The sequence below is a fragment of the Notolepis coatsorum genome, assembly GCF_963971535.1.
Source record: "Notolepis coatsorum genome assembly, chromosome: 7".
NCBI classification, from domain to species: Eukaryota; Metazoa; Chordata; class Actinopteri; order Aulopiformes; family Paralepididae; genus Notolepis; species Notolepis coatsorum.
The window spans coordinates 142752080-142777235 of NC_140171.1; the positions used below are offsets into that span (position 1 = coordinate 142752080).

A 25156-nucleotide genomic window follows, 5' to 3' on the forward strand; every position below is an offset into this window, starting at 1 on the left:
GTGTAATGTCACGAAAATGTGAGGGGGGGCAACCGCAAGGGGGGGGGGACGCTCTCTCGTTGTCGGAACACAGTGTGAGAAGAGCATTTATGCAGGTGAACACCAGGAAGGCTGCTGGCCCAGATGGCATAACAGGACGTATACTCAAGACCTGTGCCAACCAGCTGGCCCCTGTGTTCACCGTCATATTTAATCAATCACTGGCGGAGTCAGTGGTCCCTGCCTGCTTCAAGAGGTCTACCATCATCCCTGTGCCGAAGAAACCCTCCCCAGCATGTCCAAATGACTACAGACCGGTGGCACTCACCTCTGTGGTCATGAAATGTTTCGAGAGGCTGGTCAAGGACCACATTTGTGCCTCCCTCCCCAGTGATATGGACCCTATGCAATTTGCATACAGGACAAACAGGTCCACCGACGACGCGGTCTCCCAGGTACTGCACAGCACCCTCTCGCACCTTGACCGTCAGAAGGGGGGCTATGTGAGACTGTTGTTCATTGACTACAGCTCAGCGTTCAACACCATAGTCCCCACCAGACTGGTGGACAAGCTGATCGAGCTAGGTCTGAGCTCCGCCCTGAGCGCCTGGGTACTGGACTTTCTGAGCGAAAGACCCCAGGCGGTCAGGGTGGGGGGTCAGACCTCCAACACCATCACCCTGAGCATCGGGTCCCCCCAGGGCTGTGTTCTGAGCCCCCTGCTGTACTCACTCTACACACACGACTGTGTGGCCAAGTTCAGCTCCAACTCCATAGTGAAGTTCGCAGATGACACGGTGGTGGTGGGGCTGATCTCGGACAACGACGAGAAGGCCTACCGGGAGGAGGTGGAGGTACTGGAACGCTGGTGCCAGGACAACAGCCTGCTCCTGAACATTGGCAAAACCAAGGAACTGATCGTGGATTATAGGAGAGGACAGCAGGAGACACACACACCACTGATGATAAACGGGGCTACCGTGGACAGGGTGAGCAGCTTCAAGTACCTGGGGGTCCACATCTCAGAGGACCTGACATGGTCAACACACATAGGCACAGTAGTAAAGAAGGCGAAACAGCGTCTCTACCACCTGAGACAGTTAAGGAAGTTCAGAGTATCGGGGAAGATACTCCAGTCCTTCTACTCAGGAGCTGTAGAGAGCATCCTGACCGGAAACATCACTGCCTGGTATGGAAACAGCACGGCACAGGACAAGAAGGCCCTACAGAAAGTGGTGCGCTCAGCCGAGCGTACCACGGGTATTGCACTACCCCCCCTGCAGGTTCTATACAACAAGAGGTGCAAATCCAGAGCCTGCAGGATAATGAAAGACCCTCACCACCCCAATAACAGCCTGTTTCAGCTGCTGAGGTCAGGCAGACGCCTGCAAATCTCAGCTACTAGGACAGAGCGGTTTAGGCTCAGCTTCTTCCCCCAGGCCATCAGAGCCATGAACAATGTACATTGAGTGCTCAGAACATTGAACTGTCCACACACAAGCACACATGAACACACACACGACACGCACACTGTGCACGCTCACACACGAGCAGCCACTTAACACTTTAACATGAGCGGGCACACACTCATGTCGCACACACGCACACTTATGGCCAAAGGAAAGGTCACTTTAAATTAGAATAACAGGAACAGTGTATTGCACTACCAAAGCTAACTAGCATGTCACACATGCGCTGTAAATAACTATGTACAGATACCGAGATGTCACTCCATGTTACCTGCTATCTGTTACTGCACAATGTTGTTTCTTCTTTTGATCTATTATATGTACCACTGTATTGCACATCGTTGCGGGCAAGACCACCCGCATTTCATTGTATACCTGTATGCCGTGACAATTAAAACTCTTGACTTGACTTGACTTGGTCTCTCTCCCTCTCTTTCTCTTGAACGCAGTGAGCGCTCCGTAATATGATCATGATCATTATGATCGACTGGAATACAAAATAATGATAATAGGTTTACTACTTACATACTGTAGTTGTCTCCTTAATACTGTAGTTGTTCATTAATGTTACCTAAATGTCATAAGTGAATTATATAGAAACAACTCACCAAAATTGACTATTGCCCAACTGATTTGACAAAAAAAATCCACCAAGGGGGGGGGGGCACCCCTTTACCCCCCGCCCCCTCCCTTGCCTGACCATGGCATTTAGTGAAATTATGCTACTGCTCTAGGGGCTGAGCCCCCCTAAAGGTCTGATGCTAGAACTGCCCCTGCCCCCCAGCGAAGAAGAGGGCACCAGCAACCACAGGCTGGTAGAACATCTGCAGCAGTTTGCTGCAGACATTAAAAGACCTGAGCCCTCTCAGGAAGAACAGTCTGCTCTGTCCCTTCCTGTAGAGGGCATCAGTGTTGTCCGTCCAGTCCAGTTTACTATTACTTGACCCAGGGTTGTTCCCAGCCTAGTGCGACTCAAGGTTCTTTGGTAGACTATTGCATTAGTCCATTCATTGAAGATGAACGCAATGCGACATCCTTTACTAGGCTCACCCACCAACAGTTCAGGTGCTGAACTGCTGGTCCTATAGGTAAAAACTAAAAACCATATTATGCGTTTTCATCAATAAATAAATGGCCAAACATTTTTGGATTGGGGGCCCACAAATATATTCTTTCATGGGGCCCAGAATCTACAGCTACGCCCCTGCCTGTATGTCATGTATGTCCATATGCCATAAATGTCATGATGTCATATTATGTTGTGTATGTCATAAATGTCACTATGAATTGAAAATGGGGGACCCTGATGTAAACAAGACAAAGGTCTTTCTCTGGTCTGCATCCCCTTAACAATTGTGTGTATTGAGCCGTACTGTATTGTACCATTCTGCAATCTGTTAAATAAAGTTTTCATTCATTCATTCACTCACTCAATTCATTCATCGTAGAGATTAATGAACTTAGCATCTGTATAATACCAAGCTCAAAGTCTAACTAAAGGAAAGTTATGTATTATTCGACCACTACTATACCAACCAGCGTTTGCACGGTTCTCAGTGAACCAGTCCAACAGTTTCTCCAGGCTGGTGTCGTCGGGTAGAGACCGGGTCCCCGGGTCCGCCAGCACCCGACACACCCGCGGCAGCAGCCCCAGAAACTCCCCGTCCTCCATGGTGCTGAAGTAATGTGGACGAGAGAAGAAATAACAAGCTATATCAAAGTTACATTAAGATTTCAATGCTAGTTTATTTATCGCACCGGTACGATCATCATCGTCATTAGGAATTGCTAAATTTAGTTGAAATACTGATTGATTGAAAACTTGATTAACAGATTGCAGAATGGGTACAGTACAGTTCAATACAGGGGATGCAGACCAGAGAAAGACTTTCGTCTTGTTTACATCAGGGTCCCCCATTTTCAATTCATCATAACAATATGACATACATGACATACAGATAGACAGTAGGCCTACTGTGCTACATCTATACATTTATGACATACCAGATTTGCAAATACAGTACTGTTTGTGGTACAAAAAGAGTCCAGAAAAGAGAGTATATACATTTGACGACGTAGAAATGTACATTGGACAATAATCAACCACTCACATAGTTGTGTAAGTGGTAACGTTACGATGATGAACTGACAAAGTTGTCCAACAACAACAACAACACGAATGGTCGGATGTCTTATATTTAAATTGTAGACACAATTGTAACGTTTTTATTCTCTTAGCTTTCTGGAGGAAGGAGGCGCATCTCGCGGGAAAGTGTGCGGGACCCGCCGGTGTGTGGTTTCCTCATTTCCAACACACACGAACGAACGGCACAGCAACTGCAACTTTTCCCCCGATCTCCTGGCGTGCGGCTGGTGACACAACCCATGTGTGTCGACGGCGCTGCAGCCCATCCGTGTGTTCTAGTCGCCGTGACGCCGCGCGAATTCCGGTCGCGCGCTTCCGTCTACTCGTCCATTTTTCTCGCTATCGCACATGGTGCCACACCGCCGGCTCACCGCCTCCCCGCCTCATTATTGATGACATTTCAGATCTTAATTCATCATAATATCTAGAAAGTATTCCCCTTCTCGCACAGCTTCTTTAAATGCAAGACACGGTGGACATGGCGGACGAGCCGGAGTACGACGAGGAGGAGCCTTCCTTCAGCGACCCGGAGGACTTCGAGGACGACGTTGAGGACGAGGGTGAGGAGAGAGAGAGGGGGGGCCGTCAGGAAACACGCCGGCTCGTGTCGGGGCCTGCTAGCTAGCTGCTAACTAGCTGCACGCTAACCTACTAACACTGAGCTATTAGCTGTGTAGCGAGGGAGCCAACTAGACCTGTACTTGTCTCGCTAAAGTTGTGTTAACCTACACACAATTAAAGCCAGTTCTAGTTTTACCTGATCACGTCTCTTCTTTGAAGTGAATCGTGCATCTGAATCGAGCCTCGCCCCGTCTCTATTCAGCCATCGTTCAAAATGGACCAGTGTCTTACTGTACCCCCCCTGATGCAAATGGCGTTTCGGTCCTGTTGTCGTGTAACATTTACGTTACCAAGCATTATGAAAACGCACAGACGGCATCATAACGTGTTATTATAACTGCGATGGTTGCTGCTTCTTGTGGCGTTTTGTATGAACCGGCTGTCAACTGGAATAATCGAGCTGTGCTCTCTCAATCAATAAAGCAGAGTTACAATAAGTATTATTATTACCCCTATTCTAGTTGTCAGATACGACTTCCAGCTCTTCTACTTATTAAACTAGCACTCGTGCCTGTAATAAACACGCTATAACTAACAACACATCTGGGGCTAGATCCACAAAGGTGATAGATTGAATGAAAATGTTATTAACAGATTGCAGAATGAGTACAATACAGTATGGCTCAATACACACAATTGTTAAGGGCATGCAGACCAGAGAGAGACTTTCGTCTTGTTTACATCAGGGTCCCCCATTTTCAATTCATAATGAATTGTAAGTCAGGGTGCAATCCATTCTTTGTGGCTCTAGCCCCTGGTCTGTCCACTGTGACTGGTCCAATGTAGCTGTGGTGTCCATTTTAAAATAAGTTTTCATTCATTCATTCTGCATGTTGTTTTATGTTGCAATATTGCAAGAGCATCCATCGTGTAACCTTCCTTGCCCCCTCTCCTTCTCCCTCGTCTCCCCCCAGAGCTGCTGGATGACATCCTGAGAGAGAAGCCCCTCGAGGCTGACGGTATAGACTCCGTGGTGGTGGTGGACAATGTGCCGCAGGTTGGTCCAGAGCGACTGGAGAAGCTCAAGAACGTCATCCACAAGATCTTCTCCAAATTCGGCAAGATTACGAACGATTTCTATCCGATTTCTGAGGAAGATGGCTTGACCAAAGGGTGAGACATGCATTTGTGTTTCACACCTTGTACATCATTATGGTTGTAATTAATTTGTAATGTAATTTTCACGAGCTGCACCCAGACTGTGGAACACCCTCCCTCAGACTGTCTGTGACTCTCCCTCACTCTCCACCTTTAAATCCCGACTCAAAACCTACCTGTTCTCCCAAGCATACAACCTTCCCCACCCATAACCACCCTCCTCCAACCTACCACCTCCCCTTCCCCTTCCCTACTTTCTCTCCCTCTCCTGCCCCCCCCCCCCCCCCCCCTCGGTTTCCTTACTTCCCTGACTGTTTCCGCCTTATTCCCTGTGGTTCTTTGTTTCTTTGTTCATTTGTTTTGCTCATTGTCAGCGTCTTTGGGTTCCTGAAAAGCGCTTTATAAATAAAATTTATTATTATTATTAATGTACAGCATCCATTTTTAATAAGAGTCAGCTAAATCACAAGCTCACTTTTACATTTAAGGTACATCTTCCTGGAGTATGGTGCCCCCACCCATGCTCTGGAAGCTGTGAAGAACGCTGACGGGTACAAGCTGGACAAACAACACACGTTCCGGGTCAACGTCTTCACCGACTTTGACAAGTAAGTGTCTGGAGTATGTATGTGATGCGATGAAACGTAACTTCTTAAAGCGTGTCTGTGTGTGTGAGATGATGAGAGGTTGCCTGATTTTGTGTGTTTCGTTGCACTCAGGTACATGAACATCAGTGATGAGTGGGAGACTCCAGAGAAGCAGCCTTTCAAGGACTTTGTGAGTCTCTTTGCAATGCATATGAATTAGACGGTCACTACACAAGTGCATTACATTCCCCGACAGTGCCCCCCTACAAGACTCCCCCCTCACCTATAACCACTCCAGGAAATGTGCCAATGTGTTACTGTGTGTTTCTAGGGTAACATGCGCCATTGGATCGAGGATCCAGACTGCCGTGACCAGTACAGTGTGATCTACGAATCGGGAGAGCGGACTGCCATCTTCTCGAACGATGCCAAGGAACCAATTGTGGCTGAGGAGAGAGCGGTGAGTCCTTGAAATGGCCAGACTTGGTCAGGGCGAGAGAGAGAGAGAGACATTTATCTAGAACTGATGTAGTGAAATGCCCGGTCTATAACAGAAGTAGCACTTCTATCTAAAGTATTTACATCTAAAGTATTTAGATATATCCACTCAGATCCAGCACCTGGATGCGCTTTAAAATACCGCCCATGGCCCATGCGGACTGAAGCCTATTTTATTTTGGTCCTTGGTCCTGGAATGACCGCCAGACACGTCTCAAATTGGCCTCCGATCTCCTTGTGTTGCTTCAAACAAAAAATATCTGAAATCCTTGCCACCTGCTGCTCCTGCTTTGATGTTGCATTAAAAATGTTTGTTGCTTGTTATTGTTTTATTGTGCTTGTATTTTAATTTTTTTTAGATAAAAAGAGACCTCGGTCTCAATGTTTTTCTTTTTCTGGTTAAATAAAGGTTTGATGATATTTGTCTTCCGGAGATCAATCTTGCGTTTCTCTTTGCAGCGTTGGACAGAAACGTATGTGCGCTGGTCTCCCAAGGGCACCTACCTGGCCACCTTCCACCAGCGTGGCATTGCGTTGTGGGGTGGCGAGAAGTTCAAACAGATCCAGAGGTTCAGCCACCAGGGCGTGTCCCTTATCGACTTCTCCCCCTGCGAAAAGTACGTTTTCTAATTACCTATCGATGCATCCCATTGGTTTACAATGCAATTAGCCACTTGATACGTATTTGCCTTAGTGAGGTTTTGATTGGTCAGTAGTTGTCTTTATATATTCAGAGAGTTAGCAAACATACTTGGTACGTTTCACAGGGCTCTGCAGGGTTTTTGGATAAGGTGGTGTTGAAGGACTCTTATCGATGTGAACGGATAGTCTCACTGATGAGATGAGTTAAAGAGGCCATGTTATTATTTTTATCTTTCCCCCTTATCTTTATATAGCTGGAGGTGCATTGTAGAACGTCTGCAGATTTACTAAATCCAAAGTCCACGCTATCTATAGAGCGCTTACTTTGATCTTTAACATTATGTGGCTACATTCATCCGCTGTGTCTGTCCGTCTACATCTGTTTTCAATACATTTTCAATGATGAGTATCCATCTGTTGGACAGACAGAGTTGATGTTAAACCAACCAACAGTAATACCTTCTGTCACTTTTCTATCCGTTCATTGACGGACAGACTGCTAGCTGCAGCCTTCTTTAGCGCATTGCGTAAACATTCCTTTACGGGTCCCCTTGAGCTCCTCTCCTGTTGAGCTTTCTCATTTTAATCCGAAAACTTTCCGAATCCTCCACTATCGTTGTGTAACATGTTGTGTCTAGAGCCTTCTTTATCTCCTTCATGTGAAGTTAAAACTAAGTAAAAGTGAAACTTAAAATAGCTGCTGTCCGCACGATTTTATAATGTCTGATTTACACACTTGATAACACGTTTAGCAGCAAGGTTTATGAACTATTTAGAAAGAACGGAAGGGAACGTGGAATGTGCGCGCGTGTGTGTACATATAGCTGCTCTGTCACAGTATTTTACAAATTAGCGTTTAAAAAAAAAAAAAACACACACATTGAGTGCCATGCCCCTTCCGGGAAGTGACCCCTTCTGTGCCGCCCATTAAACCCATGTAAACGTAGTTGTAGTTTCTAGAGCTAAACCTATATTTTATAGTATAGCTATGGGTCTAATAACGGCGTCGGGTCTCAGTGAGCTGCTTCTGGTCAACGTGCAAAAAAATATGCTTTTTTCATCCGTACATTTCCGTTTTATACCGTTTTGAATATGAACATAGTCCGGCCGCTTCTGAGCAATTCCAGGGAAAAGACACGAAAACAGCGTTTTTGTGTAATTTAATAAACACGTTGTCATTTTTCGCCTGATTATTGGATCTTCCTGAAATCAACGCTAGATCATCACTATTATCCTTCGTCGTGCACGCATGTAGAGCTGCCGCGGTATTGCTGTTTTCCTTACCGCACAAATTTGCAAAATATTTCCTACCACTGCGGTATTTAAACTCGTTTAAAAAAAAAAGTTTGAATGCATTTTTTTTAGTAGTAGTCTACTCTTTATAGCATATAGCCTGCCTCTAGTCTAAATGTCTATCTTTAGAGGATGACTTTGCAGCATGAATATTGTTTGGGATTCGGCAAGCACGCATTAGTTATTGAAAGTGAAACACGGATTCGAAGTTTACCCTCTGGTCGTGCGCAGTTCACTCGGTGTCGCGGGCAGAGCTGGTTACCCCCCCGACCCTTTCTTATTATTATTACTATAAAGTTACTACTTTATAATAAAGGCATTCGTTTTGTGGCATTAACATTATATAGTTATACGTTCAATAACATCACTGAGCGTATTTACCGGACGATAGCAAGGCAAGCAATACTCTATTCATATCTCAGTTCCTTTCTTTGCTCAGAGCGTGCTGAGTTGTCCCATTCTGCGGTCTGTTAATAAAGTTTTCAATCAGACAAGTGTATAGAACGAAGGGCTTTTATTATAACATTCGTTGCAGACAGTAAAATCATTATGTCTCGTTTAGTACTCCTGAAGAGGATGGTAGTCCACTCCGGCGGAGAGTTAAAGCTAACGTTATTAGCCGTGTTGTGATGATCTGACATTCAGGAAGTAAAAAACGTGTGACGCGTCTCTCTTCTGACCAATCAGTGGTCTGCAATGTTTCACGTGACTTTTCTGGTACCCAATAGGGTCGCTTGGAACCTCGATAGAGGAGTAGGGTATATCTGCAGAGCCGCAAGCCCAACGAGAGGAGGATAATTTATTATTATTATTATAAAAAACAGCGGTGACGCGGTATTCAGCCTACTCTGCGGTGGCCGTGATGTAACAGCGATACCGCGGTAATCGCGGCAGCTCTACACGCATGCAATGTGATTTAAACCCCCTCCCTGCAACCCAACGGCAAACAGCCATACACATAAAACACAGATAGCTTCAATAGCTGTAGAAATAAATATCAGATCAACGCAAGCTTTCATATATGGTGTCCTTACCTGGTCGTCTTAAGTAATGCAAAAAAAATAATCCAATAAACTCATCGCCATTCCAGTTATCCACAGCGATCCTGTCTCCGACGTTGTTGGGCATTGCACTTCAACCGGCGGGCGGGGTCAGTAGTCCAAACCATCCCTACAAGCGTGTGTTTTGCCGGAGTGTTTAGGACCCGCCCCCACGCCGCAGCTCGGTAGAGAAAATAAACGAACCCGTTTCTAACTGGGTGCAATAATGCCGGAAGGCGTTGAAGGGCGGTATAAGATCATCTGCCAGCTCAGACACACTCAGAGCAGTATGCACAATGTGCCCAGCTGAATTAGGAATCGCAATAGAGAATAAAAGATACCGTGACAGAAACGTAGATCTACGTTTCCGGCACTCAGCGATCGGGCGACAGAACCATAGATCTAAGTTTTTGGCAATCAAAGGGTTAATGTGGGCACACGAAAATGCACTAAATGGGTTTTATTCCTAAAAAATAACACAAAATAAACACACTGAGGTAGGCGGTGGGCAAGTAATGTACTCTGTAGATGCCTGAACAGAGTCACGCCGGGACCCCACCAGGCGCAAGCTCGCGCGGGTTTCGTGTTCTATTGTCCATTTTGCATGTATACCCAGTTATTATCTATTAATTAGAATGTTAGAATACATTTTAGAATGATCAAATCAGTGTGACTACTCCTGAAAAAGTATGTAATATACAATGTACAGGTGATTAAACTGTGTATAAAATATATAAATTAGTACTATTGGGTGTACTAATAAGTATTACGTTCTGATTCCTGATCGCAGCTAGTTTCTAAACTCATTGCCTTCTCTTTTGCCACCTAAACGGTTTACTAAAACATTTTTTGTCGAGAAAATAAGATCTATGCAACGCCTACTTTTACAGTTTGATCAGAATTTCATGAACCGCACGGGATGCAGCCCGTTCATTTAAAGAGACTGGCGCAAGAGAAACACGCATCTTTGGGGCCGACGGCACGACTGCTGAAGGACACATGTACAGCTGTCAAGAACTAGGTGCTTTTTGACGATAAAAACATGCATTATGTTTGTAAATGGGCCACAAAAATAAAAAATATTAAACTGGGTAGTGGCCATAATATGGACTTTAAGGATTTAATTAAACGATTCGACAGTATGGTACTGCTTACCCACCAAGGTGGTACAGCGCCACTAATAACATTTTCAGACATGGCTTCATGGTAACAACCAAGCTAGGGCTCCATCGCAACGATATAATTAACTAGCGTGCTCAAAAATAAGTATTCAGAATGAAAAGTGAATACAATATGTATTGTTACATTATGTCAGCCCCTCTAAACGCTTTGTACGTGGCTTGCAGGTACGTGGTGACTTTCAGTCCACTGATGGACACCAAGGAGGACCCCCAGGCCATCATCATCTGGGAGATCCTGACCGGACAGAAGAAGAGAGGCTTCCACTGCGAGAGCTCTGCACACTGGCCCATCTTCAAGTCAGTACATTACTATCACTGTCTCATCTTCTGCAACTCACATTCTGCCTCTGTGTCCTCTTAAGCCCGAGCGGTACATCGTGCCATAAATCCATCCAACGACACTTCCCGGCTCACGCCAGCCCCTGTAAATCATCCGACTTATTTTTCATGTTTTTTTTCCCTCTTTATTTTCGGGATCATATCTCATCGGGATCGTAGTGTACCGTTGCATTAGTTCGGTACACAGCGCCTACTGAACCGAAGGTCCAGTACTGAAACGGTTCGGTACAGATACGTGTACCGTTACACCCCTAGTGGATAAATATATATAAATATGGTGTGTACAGCATTATTGTACGTACATACTATCATACAGAGCTATATGGGCAGACTCTAGTTTGAGCTAGGTAGTTACGATTACAGTGTAAGGCAGTTATAGACGGTGAAGGCAGTAGGCAGGTATAAATTGAGTATAGCCAACAACAGAGTTCGTTCATTATGGGTAATGGAGCCTAGGGTGTAGGCACTGGAGTTCAGAGTTCATACGGTATGGTGGTGGGGCTGTCATCATGGTACAGAGTTCAGACTTGACAGCTGAGGGGAAGAAGCTATTCCTGAGCCTGCTTGACTCGGAAGGGAGATTCCTATAGTGCCTCTCGGAGAGAAGGAGGGCAAACAAAAGTTCGGTCTTTGCTCCTGTAGTTAAATGTTCCAACAATGTTTTTGTGTGTGTGTTCTCAGATGGAGCCACGATGGGAAGTTCTTTGCCAGGATGACCCTAGACACGCTGAGCATCTATACGGCTCCGGTAAGACAAAAAAAACGTAGATACATGTTTGCGTTTTGTGCATTTGATCAAAACCGGACTTAATTAAACAAGCTCTTTTCCTCTCCTCTAGTCTATGGGCCTGCTCGATAAGAAGAGTCTCAAGATCACCGGGATCAAGTAAGGCGATCAATAATTCTCAAAAATAATTCTCAAAAGATGTATACCGTACTCTCTTTATCCACACATTCTAATTCCTGAGATGCCCACATGGCTGTGCTGTGATAATACACCCTGGCCCTTTTGTATGTCAACTAACTGCTGTCTTTAATAATAACTTTATTTGTATAGCGCCTTTCATACAGAGGATTGCAGTTCAAAGTGCTTTACATCAGTAAGAAATAAGACATACAAGCAGCAAGAGCAAAGCATAAAGTGGGATAAAAGAATGCAGATATATTAATCAAATCATATCAGAACCTCACGTTCCAATAGGCTTCTGTAATCTGTTACTAAACATGGTCTTTCTGTCTGACCGTCCGTCCAGGGACTTCTCGTGGTCGCCCGGTGACAACGTCATAGCGTTCTGGGTGCCTGAGGACAAGGACATCCCAGCCAGGGTGACCCTGATGCAGATGCCCACCCGCCAGGAGATCAGGATCCGCAACCTCTTCAACGTGGTGGACTGCAAGCTGCACTGGCAGAGGAACGGAGACTACCTCTGTGTGAAAGTAGACAGGACCCCCAAGGGAACACCGGTAGGCAGGGAGGGGCGAGAGGAACGGAGGCTACCTCTGTGTGAAAGTAGACAGGACCAGGCAGCCGCGCATGCGCTGTGACACCAATGGCGGAAATACACGGCTCGCTCTGTAATTACCACTCGTGGAGTAACAATGATTTAAACTGTTTATTAGCAACTCCAAGCTTCCAGACCACACTGTAAAGCTGTGTTAAACCCATATTGTACGTTGGGTATCTTTGAAATTCATATCTGATATATTTTTGACACACCCCCACGCCCGCGTTCACGCTTGGTTGCTATTTTCTAAAGTGGTCGCGTCCCATGAGCAAGTGACTGCGGTCACAAAAGCCCCAGGCTTGCAAACCGCAGTCACGTAAGGGGCTAGGTGCGACCCAATTTATTTTATGAGTTAAAAAAAAACATTTACAATAAAGTTTCATAAAAATCTTAGTCAAACCTTTAGTATTATGGATATTAAACATGCTGGCAGAGTACATGCATCCATGTTGTTGTGAACATTTTAATTAAATAAAGAAATTCCCTATCCATAGTCGCCGTGGGAAATAATAAAATAAAATAAATTCCCTACCTACCCATGGCCTTAACTGACAACCAACAGGAAACAAACAATATTTTCTTTTATGTCTTATACCTATGGATACAGTACTATAGTCATTTGACACTGGGTTTCTTCCGGTCAAGATGCAAAGAATAAATAATTGTTCCATCCATATGTACCCGTGTTATACCGTGGTGAATATAAGTATGGTTTTAGAGCGGTCTCGCGTAATTCATGAAATGCTGAGTTATAGCCCTACACGTCGATTACATTGTAGACGCTAGCGTTCCTTGCCTGAACCCGCTATTATTCCGGATTCAAATCTACAATATATGTATTATGTTCCATCATGAATGCATGAAAGGGGGGGGGGGGGGGGGTCGTTTCTGATTATTTGATTGTTAGTAACGGCATTCGCATTGAACACTAAAAACGGTTATCAGCCCGATCGCTATGAAAGCATTGCAGGATCAAGCTAGAATTGACGTCAAATCGCCCTTACCTTTGGCCGGGAGTCATCCAAAAAGAATATTCCAATTTCTTGATCGCCATCTGGTAGATCCAATGCCCATTTGCTCGACGGCATAAACGACCATAACATACGGATCGGGCATAGTTGACAGGGCTTCAATGTAACCGGCAGAACTGTGCGCCTCCCCGAGACCTGTGGTCATCCCACAGCCCAGGATACAATGTTAGAAATGGTGCTCGATACCGCCGCCTGGTAGGATTCGGCCGGTACTGCACCTTCGGATTCCCACTATGCATTTCCGGAGCTCTGATTGGCCAGGTCATGTGACATGTGCGCCCAATAGCGTGTTTGCCCATTTCCGCGTCGAACAGCCTGCAAGCTACCTGGCGTTCTATTGCCATGCTCTAAGACAAACTCTAACCGTAACCAACTTCGAAAGAGTGCCTAAGCTTAACCAGTGTAGAAACTTGCCGTCCCACGATTGGCGCTCATGTCACATGACCTGGCCAATCAGAGCGCAAAACGGGAACCCGGAAACGCAGATGCATTGTAAAAAGGCTTCAAGCCTCCCGGTCAGTGAGGGGGAGGGGCTGCCTGCCTGGCCAGGGAGGGGTGAGGGGGAGGGGCTGCCTGCCTGGCCAGGGAGGGGTGAGAGGGAGGGGCTGCCTGCCTGGCCATGGAGGGGTGAGGGGGAGGGGCTGCCTGCCTGGCCAGGAGGCCTGTAGCCTTTCTCCAACGCGTTTGTGTTTCCGCGTCTCTGATTGGCCAGGTCATGTGACATGTACACCCAATCGTGGGACCGCAAGTTTCTACACTGGTTAAGCTTAGGCGCTCTTTCGAAGTTGGTTACGGTTAGAGTTTGTCTTAGAGCATGGCAATAGAACGCCTGCCCTGATTCCAAACTCTAACCGTAACCAACTTCGAAAGAGTCGCCTAAGCTTAACCAGTGATCAACTAGGCGTTAGGTAGTTTGCAGGCTATTCGACCCGGAAATAGGCGCAGAACTTGCCGTCCCACGATTGGCGCACATGTCACATGACCTGGCCAATCAGAGCGCAAAACGGAAACACGGACGCGTTGGAGAAAAGCTACACGCGGCCAGGAGGAGTCTATATTTTCTACAACGGAGTTCGGCGATTTGCAAATCTGATTGGCCACTGACGTTTCTGGTCATGTGACATGTGCGCCCAATAGCGTGACGAGCTGTGTCTTTGCCCATTTCCGCGTCGAACAGCCTGCAAAGCACCTGGCGTTCTATCGCCTAACCCTAGGCCTAACAAAATTAATAGTTGGTTTCAGGTTGGTTGTCAGTTTGGCCATGGGTAGGTAGGGAATTTATTTTATTTTATTTTTTTATTTTATTCTTTCCCACGGCGACTATGGATAGGGAATTTCTTTATTTAATTAAAATGTTCACAACAACATGGATGCATGTACTCTGCCAGCATGTTTAATATCCATAATACTAAATGTTTGACTAAGATTTCTATGAAACTTTATAAAAAAAAAAAAAAAACGTTTTTTTTTTTTTTTTTTTTTTTTTTTTTTATAATTTTTTCTAAAAACTCATAAAATATATTGGGTCGCACCTAAATCGGCAGGGTCGGTCGGCAACCTGAAACCAACTATTAATTTTGTTAGGCCCTAACCATAACCAACTTGGAAAGAGTGCCTAAGCTTAACCGTCGGAATCAGGGCAGGCGTTCTATCGCCATGCTCTAAGACAAACTCTAACCTTAACCGACTTCGAACGGGCGCCTAAGCCTAACCAGTGTAGAAACTTGCGGTCCCATGATTGGGCGTACGCGTCGCATGACCAGAAATGACACTGGCCAATCAGATTCGCAAATCGCCGAACTCCGTTGTAGAAAAATAACAGGCGGCCAGGAGACACGGAGAGGAGTTGAGAGGTTGAGGTTGGTGGCGGTGAACTCAAAAGCTAACATTGTCACCCGTGTCTTGCTGTCTTGTCTCCGTCAGGGTGTGGTCACCAACTTTGAGATCTTCCGAATGCGAGAGAAACAGGTTCCCGTTGACGTAGTCGAGATGAAGGGTAGGTATATATAGATGCACAAGATTCAAGAGTTTTATTTGATGCACTAGTTCACTAGTTGTTTCTCTGTGCTGCAAGTAAACCAAGATTTTGTGTCTGTCCTGTTCTCTCTCTCGCTCTCTCTCTCCCCCTCCCCCCTCTCCAGAGCCCATCATAGCATTTGCATGGGAGCCCAACGGCAGTAAGTTTTCTGTTCTCCACGGAGAGTCTCCTAGGATCAACGTTTCCTTCTATCACGTCAAGAACAACGGCAAGATCGAGCTCATAAGTGAGGAGCGCGCACACACACACACACACACACACACACACACACACACACACACACACACACACACACACACAGTAGGTGAGTCAATGTTATCATACATCTGTTTTAACATCATGACCACTGAATGTATTTCTCCGTCTGCTCCTCTAGAGATGTTTGACAAACAGCAGGCCAACAGTATCTTCTGGAGTCCCCAGGGACAGTTCATGGTGCTGGCTGGACTCAGGAGGTCAGTTTTTTTCATTCAATCTTTATTTATACTCTATAAATACACTGAGTAATTAAACAAATTTACATTGCCGTCTAATGTTATTCACAAGTTGTCACATTGCGTTCATAAATATAAAGACATCAGAATAATTAAGAGCACATTTTAACCTGTTCCACACGATGTGAAAATCCGCATAAAATATATACTTAGGTAAATGGATATTGCTCCACTTCTACAAGGGCTATTAGCATATTCTTGGTATCTAGGTACATCTATGGACCTCAGGGAATGTATTCACACTGTCAGAAATATTGTGTCTATTACTAGGCTTGCTTAAATTGTGATGAAACAAAGCAGAATATGAATTATGATTTTTCTTTGCGTCTTTGACAGTGAATAACACCATGATAATAATGACCAAATTTAACTGCCACTGATCTCGTTAAGTACCCTCTTGAGATCATGTGTACAAAAAATCTAAGGAAATTGATAAAGGGAAGATGATAAAACCGAAGGTTCTGTAGATACAGTACTGAATTCTCCCATCCGGACCAATGCAATTTGAAATATTATTATAGAATATAGAATAGATGCTTATACATTACCTTATTATAGCCAATTCGCACATTTATATATATATACATATATTATCTTTCAAATGCCCGAGTTCAATTTGGATTTAGTATCACCAGACGTGCATAAGAACAGATAATGATATCTACTGTAATCTAGTGTACTTTTTTATTTCCCCCACAGTGCAACCGTTTTGAAACTAATTTCAGATCTAATTGTTCCTACATGCTAACAATGGGGAGGAGAAACTAACTGCATTTCAATATTTGTCAAAAACATTACCTTTGGTGGCTTATTATCCCTAATAACAGTTATTGACATAATTCATTCAGAACGCTGAACTTTGAACCCCCACAGTATGTGACAGGAAGTGTAGTTCGGAAAAATTCTGGTCGACAGCTATGCATGTCCTCTACAAAATGGCAGCAAAAAGACTACAATTCCCATGGTTAAAAATTTCCGTTTTCGGCTTGGATAGACGATCGAAAACTTAAAACTATCTAATGGCACTTTTAACCTATTCCTAAACTAACGTATTGATGATAATATACATTCTACATGCTTTTGTGACATGTTAGTGATGTTAATACTTGAAAACGTTTGATCAAAAAATATGCAACACTGAAAAATATTACCATAATGTCATTTTGGGGTGGAATACATAAAAACATTTTTTTTTTTTTACTATTTATTTTTATCTAACATGTTTTGGTCTTAAATTGTTTAAAAATATAATTTCTGAAAATAAATGACAAAAGTAAGATATCGACATCGGTAAATCGGTATCGGCCACAATTTTCACATCGGTGCATCACTAGAACTAATATAATTTGGACAATCTCTAATTATGGCTTTATAATTAAAAATATTCCAATGCAATTTATGTCTCTCTGCCAGAGAGGCCCACCCGACCTTATTATATACTTTGGTTGTGTGTGTGAGACGGAGCCACTGGTGATCAACCAAATAACTTTTCTGACACCTCGTATGAGAATAATAATAACTTTATTTGTATAGCACCTTTCATACAGGGGATTGCAGTTCAAAGTGATTTACATCAGTAAGAAATAAGACATAAAATCACTCGGTGTAAAACAAGCGGCAAAGCATAAAGTGGGATAAAATTATGCAGATATATTAATCAAATTATATCAGAAGGTCATAGTATGTACCTAGCGGATATTGGGGTGTAGGAATAAAAGTAAAATAATAGCAAGGGTAAAATGAGCAGACATATGAATGAAAATATTAATTTTTTTCAAACAAGTATAAAAACTAAAATATATCTGTTCATTTGACATATACAAAAGATAATAAAAAAAGACGACAAAAAGAAAATGATAAAAAAAATTGTCTACCCTGTTCGAAAAAGGAGTAGGAAGAAGTATATACTTTTTAATTATTCCTATACTACCCCTTTTTAACTCACAAATTATATAGTTTTTTTTTCTATTGTTAATTTTATCTATAAATAAATGTATAAATCTCTACAATTCAATACATTTATATAAATATACTAGTGCTGTCAATAGATAAAAAAAAATTACTAATTAATCTCCCAATTTTCTGTAATTAATCCATATTAAAAATCGCATTTTTCTACTCAAGACCGAAGCTTGTAACAGATATTTACTTGAGTAAAATCATGGAATTAATGTAAAATCAACGCAAAGAAAGTACGGTATATTTAGATTCAAAGACTATTTTAATAGCTTCTTTGAATACAGTTTCTCTCCTGTGAAATACAAATGTTCAACAAAACCATCAACATTGACACAGCTAGACCGCTTTCTTATATTATATTGAACATTTTTCACTCCATAGATTAATGTAGATAAAAATTGTTTAACGCTTTAAATAATTTAAATTAATCTCGAGTTGAAGCATTAATTTTGACAGCCCTAAAATATACATATAAATATATACTAAATAAATACCACATGATATACATAATTTCTTCTATTTTTTATTTACATCTTACACGTAGTCCTAATCAACACACTTCCTCTTCCAGATACCCATTTAAGAAAGATTTTTTGTACATCTTTTAAAACTGATTTATGATATATATATATATGTTTTATATATATATATATACTGTATATATATATATATGTGTTTTATATAAAATCAGTTTTTCACATTAGGATCTAACTTCCCAACGGGCGGCTACGTGGCGTAGTGGGCAAGGCGCTCGCCACGGAATCTGGAGACGCTGGAGCCCAGCGCTCCACATTTGCTTTCAGTTTAGCTGGTCGTCCGTACTAATACACATTGGCCGTATTAGGGGGTGGGAAACTGATGGGTGGGGATCGGGCGTTGTGGACAGCGACTCCTACAGGTCGGTTGGTGCGCCTGCGCAGTAGAATCAGGAAGTGTCGGGGGCAGCGTGAGCCTCCCACGCGTTACTCCTCGCCACTGAGAGATCGAGCTGCGCAGGTGAAAAGATGCGACTGCTGTTACCTCAAGTACCGGAGGGGACTTGTGCTATGTATGACTTAGTCCACATTGCAGCCGGCTTGTGGGAGGCAAGAAACAGCGTTCGTGACAGGGGAGGGTTGAATTGGATGATACGAAATTGGGATGGGAGAAAATATAGAAAATGGGAGAAAAAGTGGATAAAAAAAAAGGGATCTAACTTCCCAACAGGCCACTTTGTTTCTGGGAGCTGAACAACGGCTCCTGATTCCTGATCTGAGGCTTCCTACACTGCGTGTGTCGGCAGTGTACGTTTTGCCGTGTGCACGTCTGTATATCTACATAACGTGTAACCCTCTTTACCGTGTGATCTCCTCCGTCAGTATGAACGGGGCCCTTGCCTTTGTGGACACGTCGGACTGCACCTTGATGAACATAGCGGAACACTACATGGCCTCCGACGTGGAGTGGGACCCCACCGGCCGCTACGTCGTCACCTCCGTCTCCTGGTGGAGCCACAAGGTACACAGACACTCCTACAAGTACCTACCTGATCCTCATCTTCCCTTTATTCATTTGCTTAGATTTTTCAGGTCTGGTCAATTTTAGCATGGTGTTATTCAGTCAAAAAAATAAAAGAATTGGATGCCGCCAGTTGAGTGCCACCAACGACATATAGCGTTTGTTTGTCGTATTTATTTTTATTACGATTTGAATTCATATTTCATCAAGCAAGCCTCAGCTAGTGTTGCAGACTCTCTCTGAGCTCAATTAGGAAAATACCGCCCCCTATCGTCTCTCCCTGTGTAACTGCACCCCATTGGTTTAGACTGATGGGGGGGGGGTGGGTCCACCCTCCTCATGTTGCTCTCCGGCGAGGCATCTGAAGAGACCCAAGTGATCGCCGACCCTCAGAACAGTGTGGATTATGTATTTCCAGTACCCAACGCTGAATCAATAAATGCGATCGATATTTGGAATGGCGATCAGGAATTCGAATAATCTTTTTGGATAACATCTGATCTGAGGTAAGCAATTTATTTGACCAGTCTTGGGGTAATCTGATCTATTTTGACCTATATATCAACGTGTCCCATATGTGTGTGTGGCTGTGAGTGTGTGCTCGCTGATCAGGAAATGAGAGAATATATTTTTCAGATCGCTTCTATAGCATGCATAAGTACACATATACTATTGATAATAGCGTTTATTTGAAAACTACCGTAATTCCTCTATTAGTAACCGGGTCTCAAATACAAGCCGGGTCTCTATTAATGGCCGGGTGCGCTCTTGAGCTAAGCAATTATAAGCCGACCTCCTAATACAAGCCGGGTTACTAATATACTGAGCTGCATACTGAGCTAGTTACTTGATTTCACTTTGAAAACGTTGAAATGACCAGTGACCACCTGTAATTGCACTGTTTACTATTTCATACAGTACTTGGTTTTAGGGCTGGGCGATATGACGATATTATATAAATATCGGGTACAGTTCATTAACAATACACTTTTTAAACGTATCGCGGATATCGTGATGTTTTGCCCTCGCGTTAGAGGCCGCCGCGGCTGAGATGAGACTTACAAGCGCAGTGCTAAATGCTTTCCTCTCTCTCTCTCGCCTCTCCCTCTTGCAGAAAAAAAAAGTCAGTCACACACACACTTGCCAAAATTACGTCATCTACACGCACATACACGCACGCAAGCGCACACACCTAGCCAGAGAGGCGGTGGTGGCTCGGTGCTAGGGATGCCCCCTGAAACCCAGGAGTAAACTCCGGCGTTAACGGTACTGCTATCTGTAAGTTAGTTTATGAGCGGATTAGCTACGGAGCTAACAGAGTGTACCATGCATCTGCGACGCAACAGTGGCAGCAACAGTGGACACGGAGTAATGTTAACGTTATGTGGAGTTCATACTACACTACACGTATGAACTCGACATAACGTTAACGTTACTCCGTTTCCATGAAGTGTTTAATTAGCAGCAATCTGTTGTTGAAAATGTAACGTTAACCGGAAAACCGGAAATGGAATGAGAGGACAGGAAGCCGTCATGAAGTGGGCTTCTGGCCCTTGTAGTCATATATATTGTAGTCTTTTAGTCTTATTAACTAAAAGATTTTAACAAAATAAAAAGCAGCAGCACTATTGGATAACTGAGTCATGTTTGCTATGTATTTCTTTCTTTAGGGGAGTAGGACATTTGTTTCACAGTTTTAGCATGATGTTTTATAGATGGCTAGGTTAAACACAGGTTTTTGTTTTTAAGAGGGGGGGTTTGATTTGATTGAAGTTTATTTCAAGTATGCAACACAACAAACAAACATCAAGTACAGATATAGCCTTAAGCCGTTCAAATAATAAATGTATACATACATGTAAATAAATAAATAGTTACAATATGTAATCTAATCATCTAAATCTAATCTAATATATAATATAAAAAAACGAAAGGCTAAAATGCTAAATATATAATCTAAGAATCCAATAATCTAAATCTAATATAAAAATGCTAAATGCATGAGTCTTTTGTCTTTAATGTTCGCTTGCAAACTCAAATACTGTCTTGGTAAGCCTCATAATGAATTGTTTGGGTAAAAAAGGAAAAACATTGTGATGTGTATCGTGTATCGCCGAAAGGTCAGAAAATATCGTGATATCATATTTAGGCCATATCGCCCAGCCCTACTTGGTTTCAATACATTTTACTGGGTTCAAACTGACACAAAATGTTGATTTATTCATTATGATCCGTTTGAAAATTTGAAATATAGGCCTCCCTCTTATACAGGCCTCCTCCTAATACAAGCCTGGTACCCGCTACAGTTGAAACAAATACAAGCCGGGGTTACTATTAGAGGAATTACGGTATTCATAAATAGGCCGAAAAATGACCGTGTTTTGTGTATGCCAGAATATTCCAGTAAAGGGCGTTCATCACGGAATCTATATTTTCCTGAAAAACAAGGGCTTTTCAAAATGCTATAAAACGGAAATGAACCGATTATTAAAAAAAAAAAATCCGTCTCGACAATGTTGACTGCAAACAAGTAAGGGATAATGTATAGCTACGAGGTCATTGTCGCAAAATAATTGACCGACACAGAGTTTAAAATACCGAGCCGCCTCAGCGAGGTGTTTTAAACGCCAGTGAAGGTCAATTATTTTGCGACAATGATCGAGTATAGCTATACATTATCCCGCTTATTACATGGCTAACTTACTAACAATATACCTAATTCATTTTACATCGACTCGCAACACTGGTTCTGGCTCCGCCCCCTGTCATCCCCGGCAGCAGAACACCGGCAGTGTCTAATTGCACTGAAACAGTGTGTCAGTGGGCTTGATTGCGAACAGCTGCGCACAGCGGTCATTATTGTCCCACAGCGGTCATTATTGTCTGATAATGACCGCTGTCAGGGGGCTATTGACCAATCACAAGCAAGCATTTCGGCGAATGTGAAAACGCCATGTAATAAGTAATTGATAAACGACGGGCAGATTAGACACATAGCCATAATTTAAAACAGAGATTATCCGTTCACAACGCTATCATTGAAGTGGGTGGTGGCATTCAACCATGCTTTATTTACCATGTTAACAGTAGACTATTCGAAAATGATTTTGGTCAGTCATGCACATCCCTAGAATCATGTATATACATAACATAGGAAATGTACATCCCGGACCGTATTTTATTCTTAGGCTTATTTTATTTTTAGGCTTATTTTTATTCTTTATTCTTAGGCTTATTTTTATTCTTATTCGTGACTTTGTTTTTGTCTACCTAAATGTTTACTGTTTACGGTAGGGCTGTCTTAAATACTTCAAAGCTTCGTTCGATGGCACAAGCTTCGAACATAAAATAAAACGTGCTTAATTAAGTCGAATTCTGCCTTTGTCTCTATCAACTACATATAAATATTTATATAATTGATTTGCTTGATAGACGAAGGTTGCAACATAATTATGTAATGTCATGTCGTTGGCTGTGAGAGCAGCCCCACTGCACCCAGCCAGCGCAGCCGAGTGAAACCTTGTTGGCTGCGTCACAGTCACGAAAGGGGCTACTTAATTAATTAATCCAATCCACTTTATTTATAGAGCACATTTAAAAACAACAAAGTTTACCAAAGTGCTGTACAAGTCCCACAACATAAGATAAAAAAGAAAAAATGTTAAAAAAAAAAAAAAAATCCCCGAAGCTTCGAATTAAAATCGAAGCTCGATTGCCAAAAAAAGCTTCGAAGGTCAGCCCTAGTTTACGGTGAGCCTGGGAAAGAATAGACTGGAATCGACTTCTCTAACTCCACTCTGTGTGTCTGTGTCTCCAGGTGGACAACGCCTACTGGCTGTGGACGTTCCAGGGCCGTCTTCTTCAGAAAAACAACAAGGACCGTTTCTGTCAGCTGCTCTGGAGACCTAGACCGGCCACCCTGCTCGGCATAGAACCCATCAAGGTAGTGTGTGTGTGTGTGTACGTGCGTGTACGTACGTGTTTGTGTTGGAGCCCGTGATGACGAAACTAAAATAACTTTTCTGACACCTCGTATGAGAGCTGGACTCCAGCTCCTGATTCTAATTTTGCTCTGAGGCTCACTCACATCTACCAACTTCCTGTTTTGATCGCCAAGGTGAACGGATGAAAATCTATATACTGTGTGAGCTGCTCTTAACTCTGGCTCTCTACCCATGTTGTGTGTTCCACAGGTGATCAAAAAGGATCTAAAGAAGTACTCCAAGATCTTTGAGCAGAAGGATCGTCTGAGCCAGTCCAAGGCCTCTAAGGTTAGACCCAGCCCACTGTTGTTTCATCTAACTTCTTTATACCACAACAATTTTATTTAGGATTTTCTTTTTGGTGACCCCACACTTAACACATTCAGAGCCTGCCGGATATTACCAAATTAGGGCTTGTAGGCCAGCGCTTTAATCAATGGGAGGACGGGGATATTTGCGAACGCTTAAACTATATCTTAAATTATGGCTATGGGTCTAATACACCCGTCGCTTATCAATGACTTGCTTGCAGTCAACATGTACGAAACTGATTGTTTTTTCATCGGTACATTTCCGTTTTATACCGTTTTGAATACGAGTATAGTTTTGGAGATTTCTAGTAATTCCAGAGAAAGACGATAATAGTGGAATACACAAAACACGTTGTCATTTTTCGCCTGATTTATGAATCGTTTTCAAATACGTTAAACGCTAGATTATCGATAGTATATGTGTCCTCGTGCATGATACAGAAGCGGGCTGAAAAATCGCTTCTCCGTACTTTGGTCGGCGCGAACCTCACACACACGCCCGATGGCGGTGATAGGAACATCTGATTACCCCAAGATTCGTAACATAAAGGCCTTACCTCACATCTGATGTCATGCAAAAAGATTAATCCAATTCCTGATCGCCATTCCAAATATCGATCGCGTCCATTGATCCAACGTTATAGTCCAAAACACAATGATCCACGATGCTCCCAGTGGGGGGACTCAATGCAATAGTATCCAGCTGCATGCCCGAGAAGTAAAACCTGGACCATACTTTCCCAGCCAATCCAATCCAATGATGTGCAATACCATCCGGGAGACGATAGGCGGTGGTATTTGCCCTTTGCGAGCTCAGACCCATTCCCAATGATAACGTCAGGCTGGATGGATGAAAAATGAATGGATATCGCTAATAAAAGAAATAACTATTAAAACTCTACTATACTCTTGATAGGCATGGAACCGATGGCGAGTTAACCCGACTATACTCGTGTTGGCATGGAATGGGTTAATGTATCGTGTCATTTCAACGTGGAATTAAGGAATATCAAAATAAAAGCATGTTGAACTTGATCGTGCATATTTATTAGAAAATGTCATTACAGCACTGTTATCAATACACATTTATAAAACCAGGCATATTTAGCCAAATATGTTGCCAGAACATAAAAAATATATATATATACCCGGTATATATATTTTATTTTATTCCTTTATTTCTTTCCTTTTAGGTTTTTTTTTTTTTTTTTTTTTTTTTTTTTTTTTTAATACTTTCCACTGTCACCTACCAACGACCCCACTTTGGGTCGCGACCCATAGTTTGAGAACCGCTGATCTAACGGCATCCCGGGGGAATTGTAACTATCTGGTCTGAGTGCTGTGCATAATGTGTGAAACCATGCTGTTCATGAAGAGTAGCTCTGCCTGGTGCTGAACAGTTCTTCAGCAGAGCGGTTTGTTCACGTCGTCTCCGACACGGCAGG

At 43.0% G+C, this 25156-nt stretch overlaps 2 protein-coding genes across 2 annotated transcripts in view; one reads left to right on the forward strand and one right to left on the reverse strand.

Moving 5' to 3' along the window:
- Nucleotides 1-3677, reverse strand: part of brat1 (BRCA1-associated ATM activator 1) — a gene marked incomplete at its 3' end in the record, with an annotated part of 67189 nt that extends 63512 nt beyond the window's left edge. The window contains exons 1-2 of the mRNA XM_084318420.1: nt 3560-3677; nt 2985-3124 (exon numbers count right to left, since the gene is read on the reverse strand). Coding sequence (XP_084174546.1) covers nt 2985-3120 — 136 coding nt within the window. The 5' untranslated portion in view covers nt 3121-3124; nt 3560-3677. The remainder of the gene's footprint in view (nt 1-2984; nt 3125-3559) is intronic.
- Nucleotides 3678-3912: 235 nt separating this feature from the next.
- Nucleotides 3913-25156, forward strand: part of eif3ba (eukaryotic translation initiation factor 3, subunit Ba) — a 29887-nt gene continuing 8643 nt past the window's right edge. Inside the window, exons 1-16 of the mRNA XM_084318969.1 lie at nt 3913-4154; nt 5130-5328; nt 5802-5921; nt 6033-6090; nt 6232-6360; nt 6858-7015; nt 10720-10851; nt 11575-11641; nt 11733-11779; nt 12147-12357; nt 15353-15425; nt 15571-15693; nt 15844-15922; nt 19279-19417; nt 23235-23360; nt 23611-23688. Coding sequence (XP_084175095.1) covers nt 4055-4154; nt 5130-5328; nt 5802-5921; nt 6033-6090; nt 6232-6360; nt 6858-7015; nt 10720-10851; nt 11575-11641; nt 11733-11779; nt 12147-12357; nt 15353-15425; nt 15571-15693; nt 15844-15922; nt 19279-19417; nt 23235-23360; nt 23611-23688 — 1839 coding nt within the window. The 5' untranslated portion in view covers nt 3913-4054. The remainder of the gene's footprint in view (nt 4155-5129; nt 5329-5801; nt 5922-6032; nt 6091-6231; nt 6361-6857; nt 7016-10719; nt 10852-11574; nt 11642-11732; nt 11780-12146; nt 12358-15352; nt 15426-15570; nt 15694-15843; nt 15923-19278; nt 19418-23234; nt 23361-23610; nt 23689-25156) is intronic.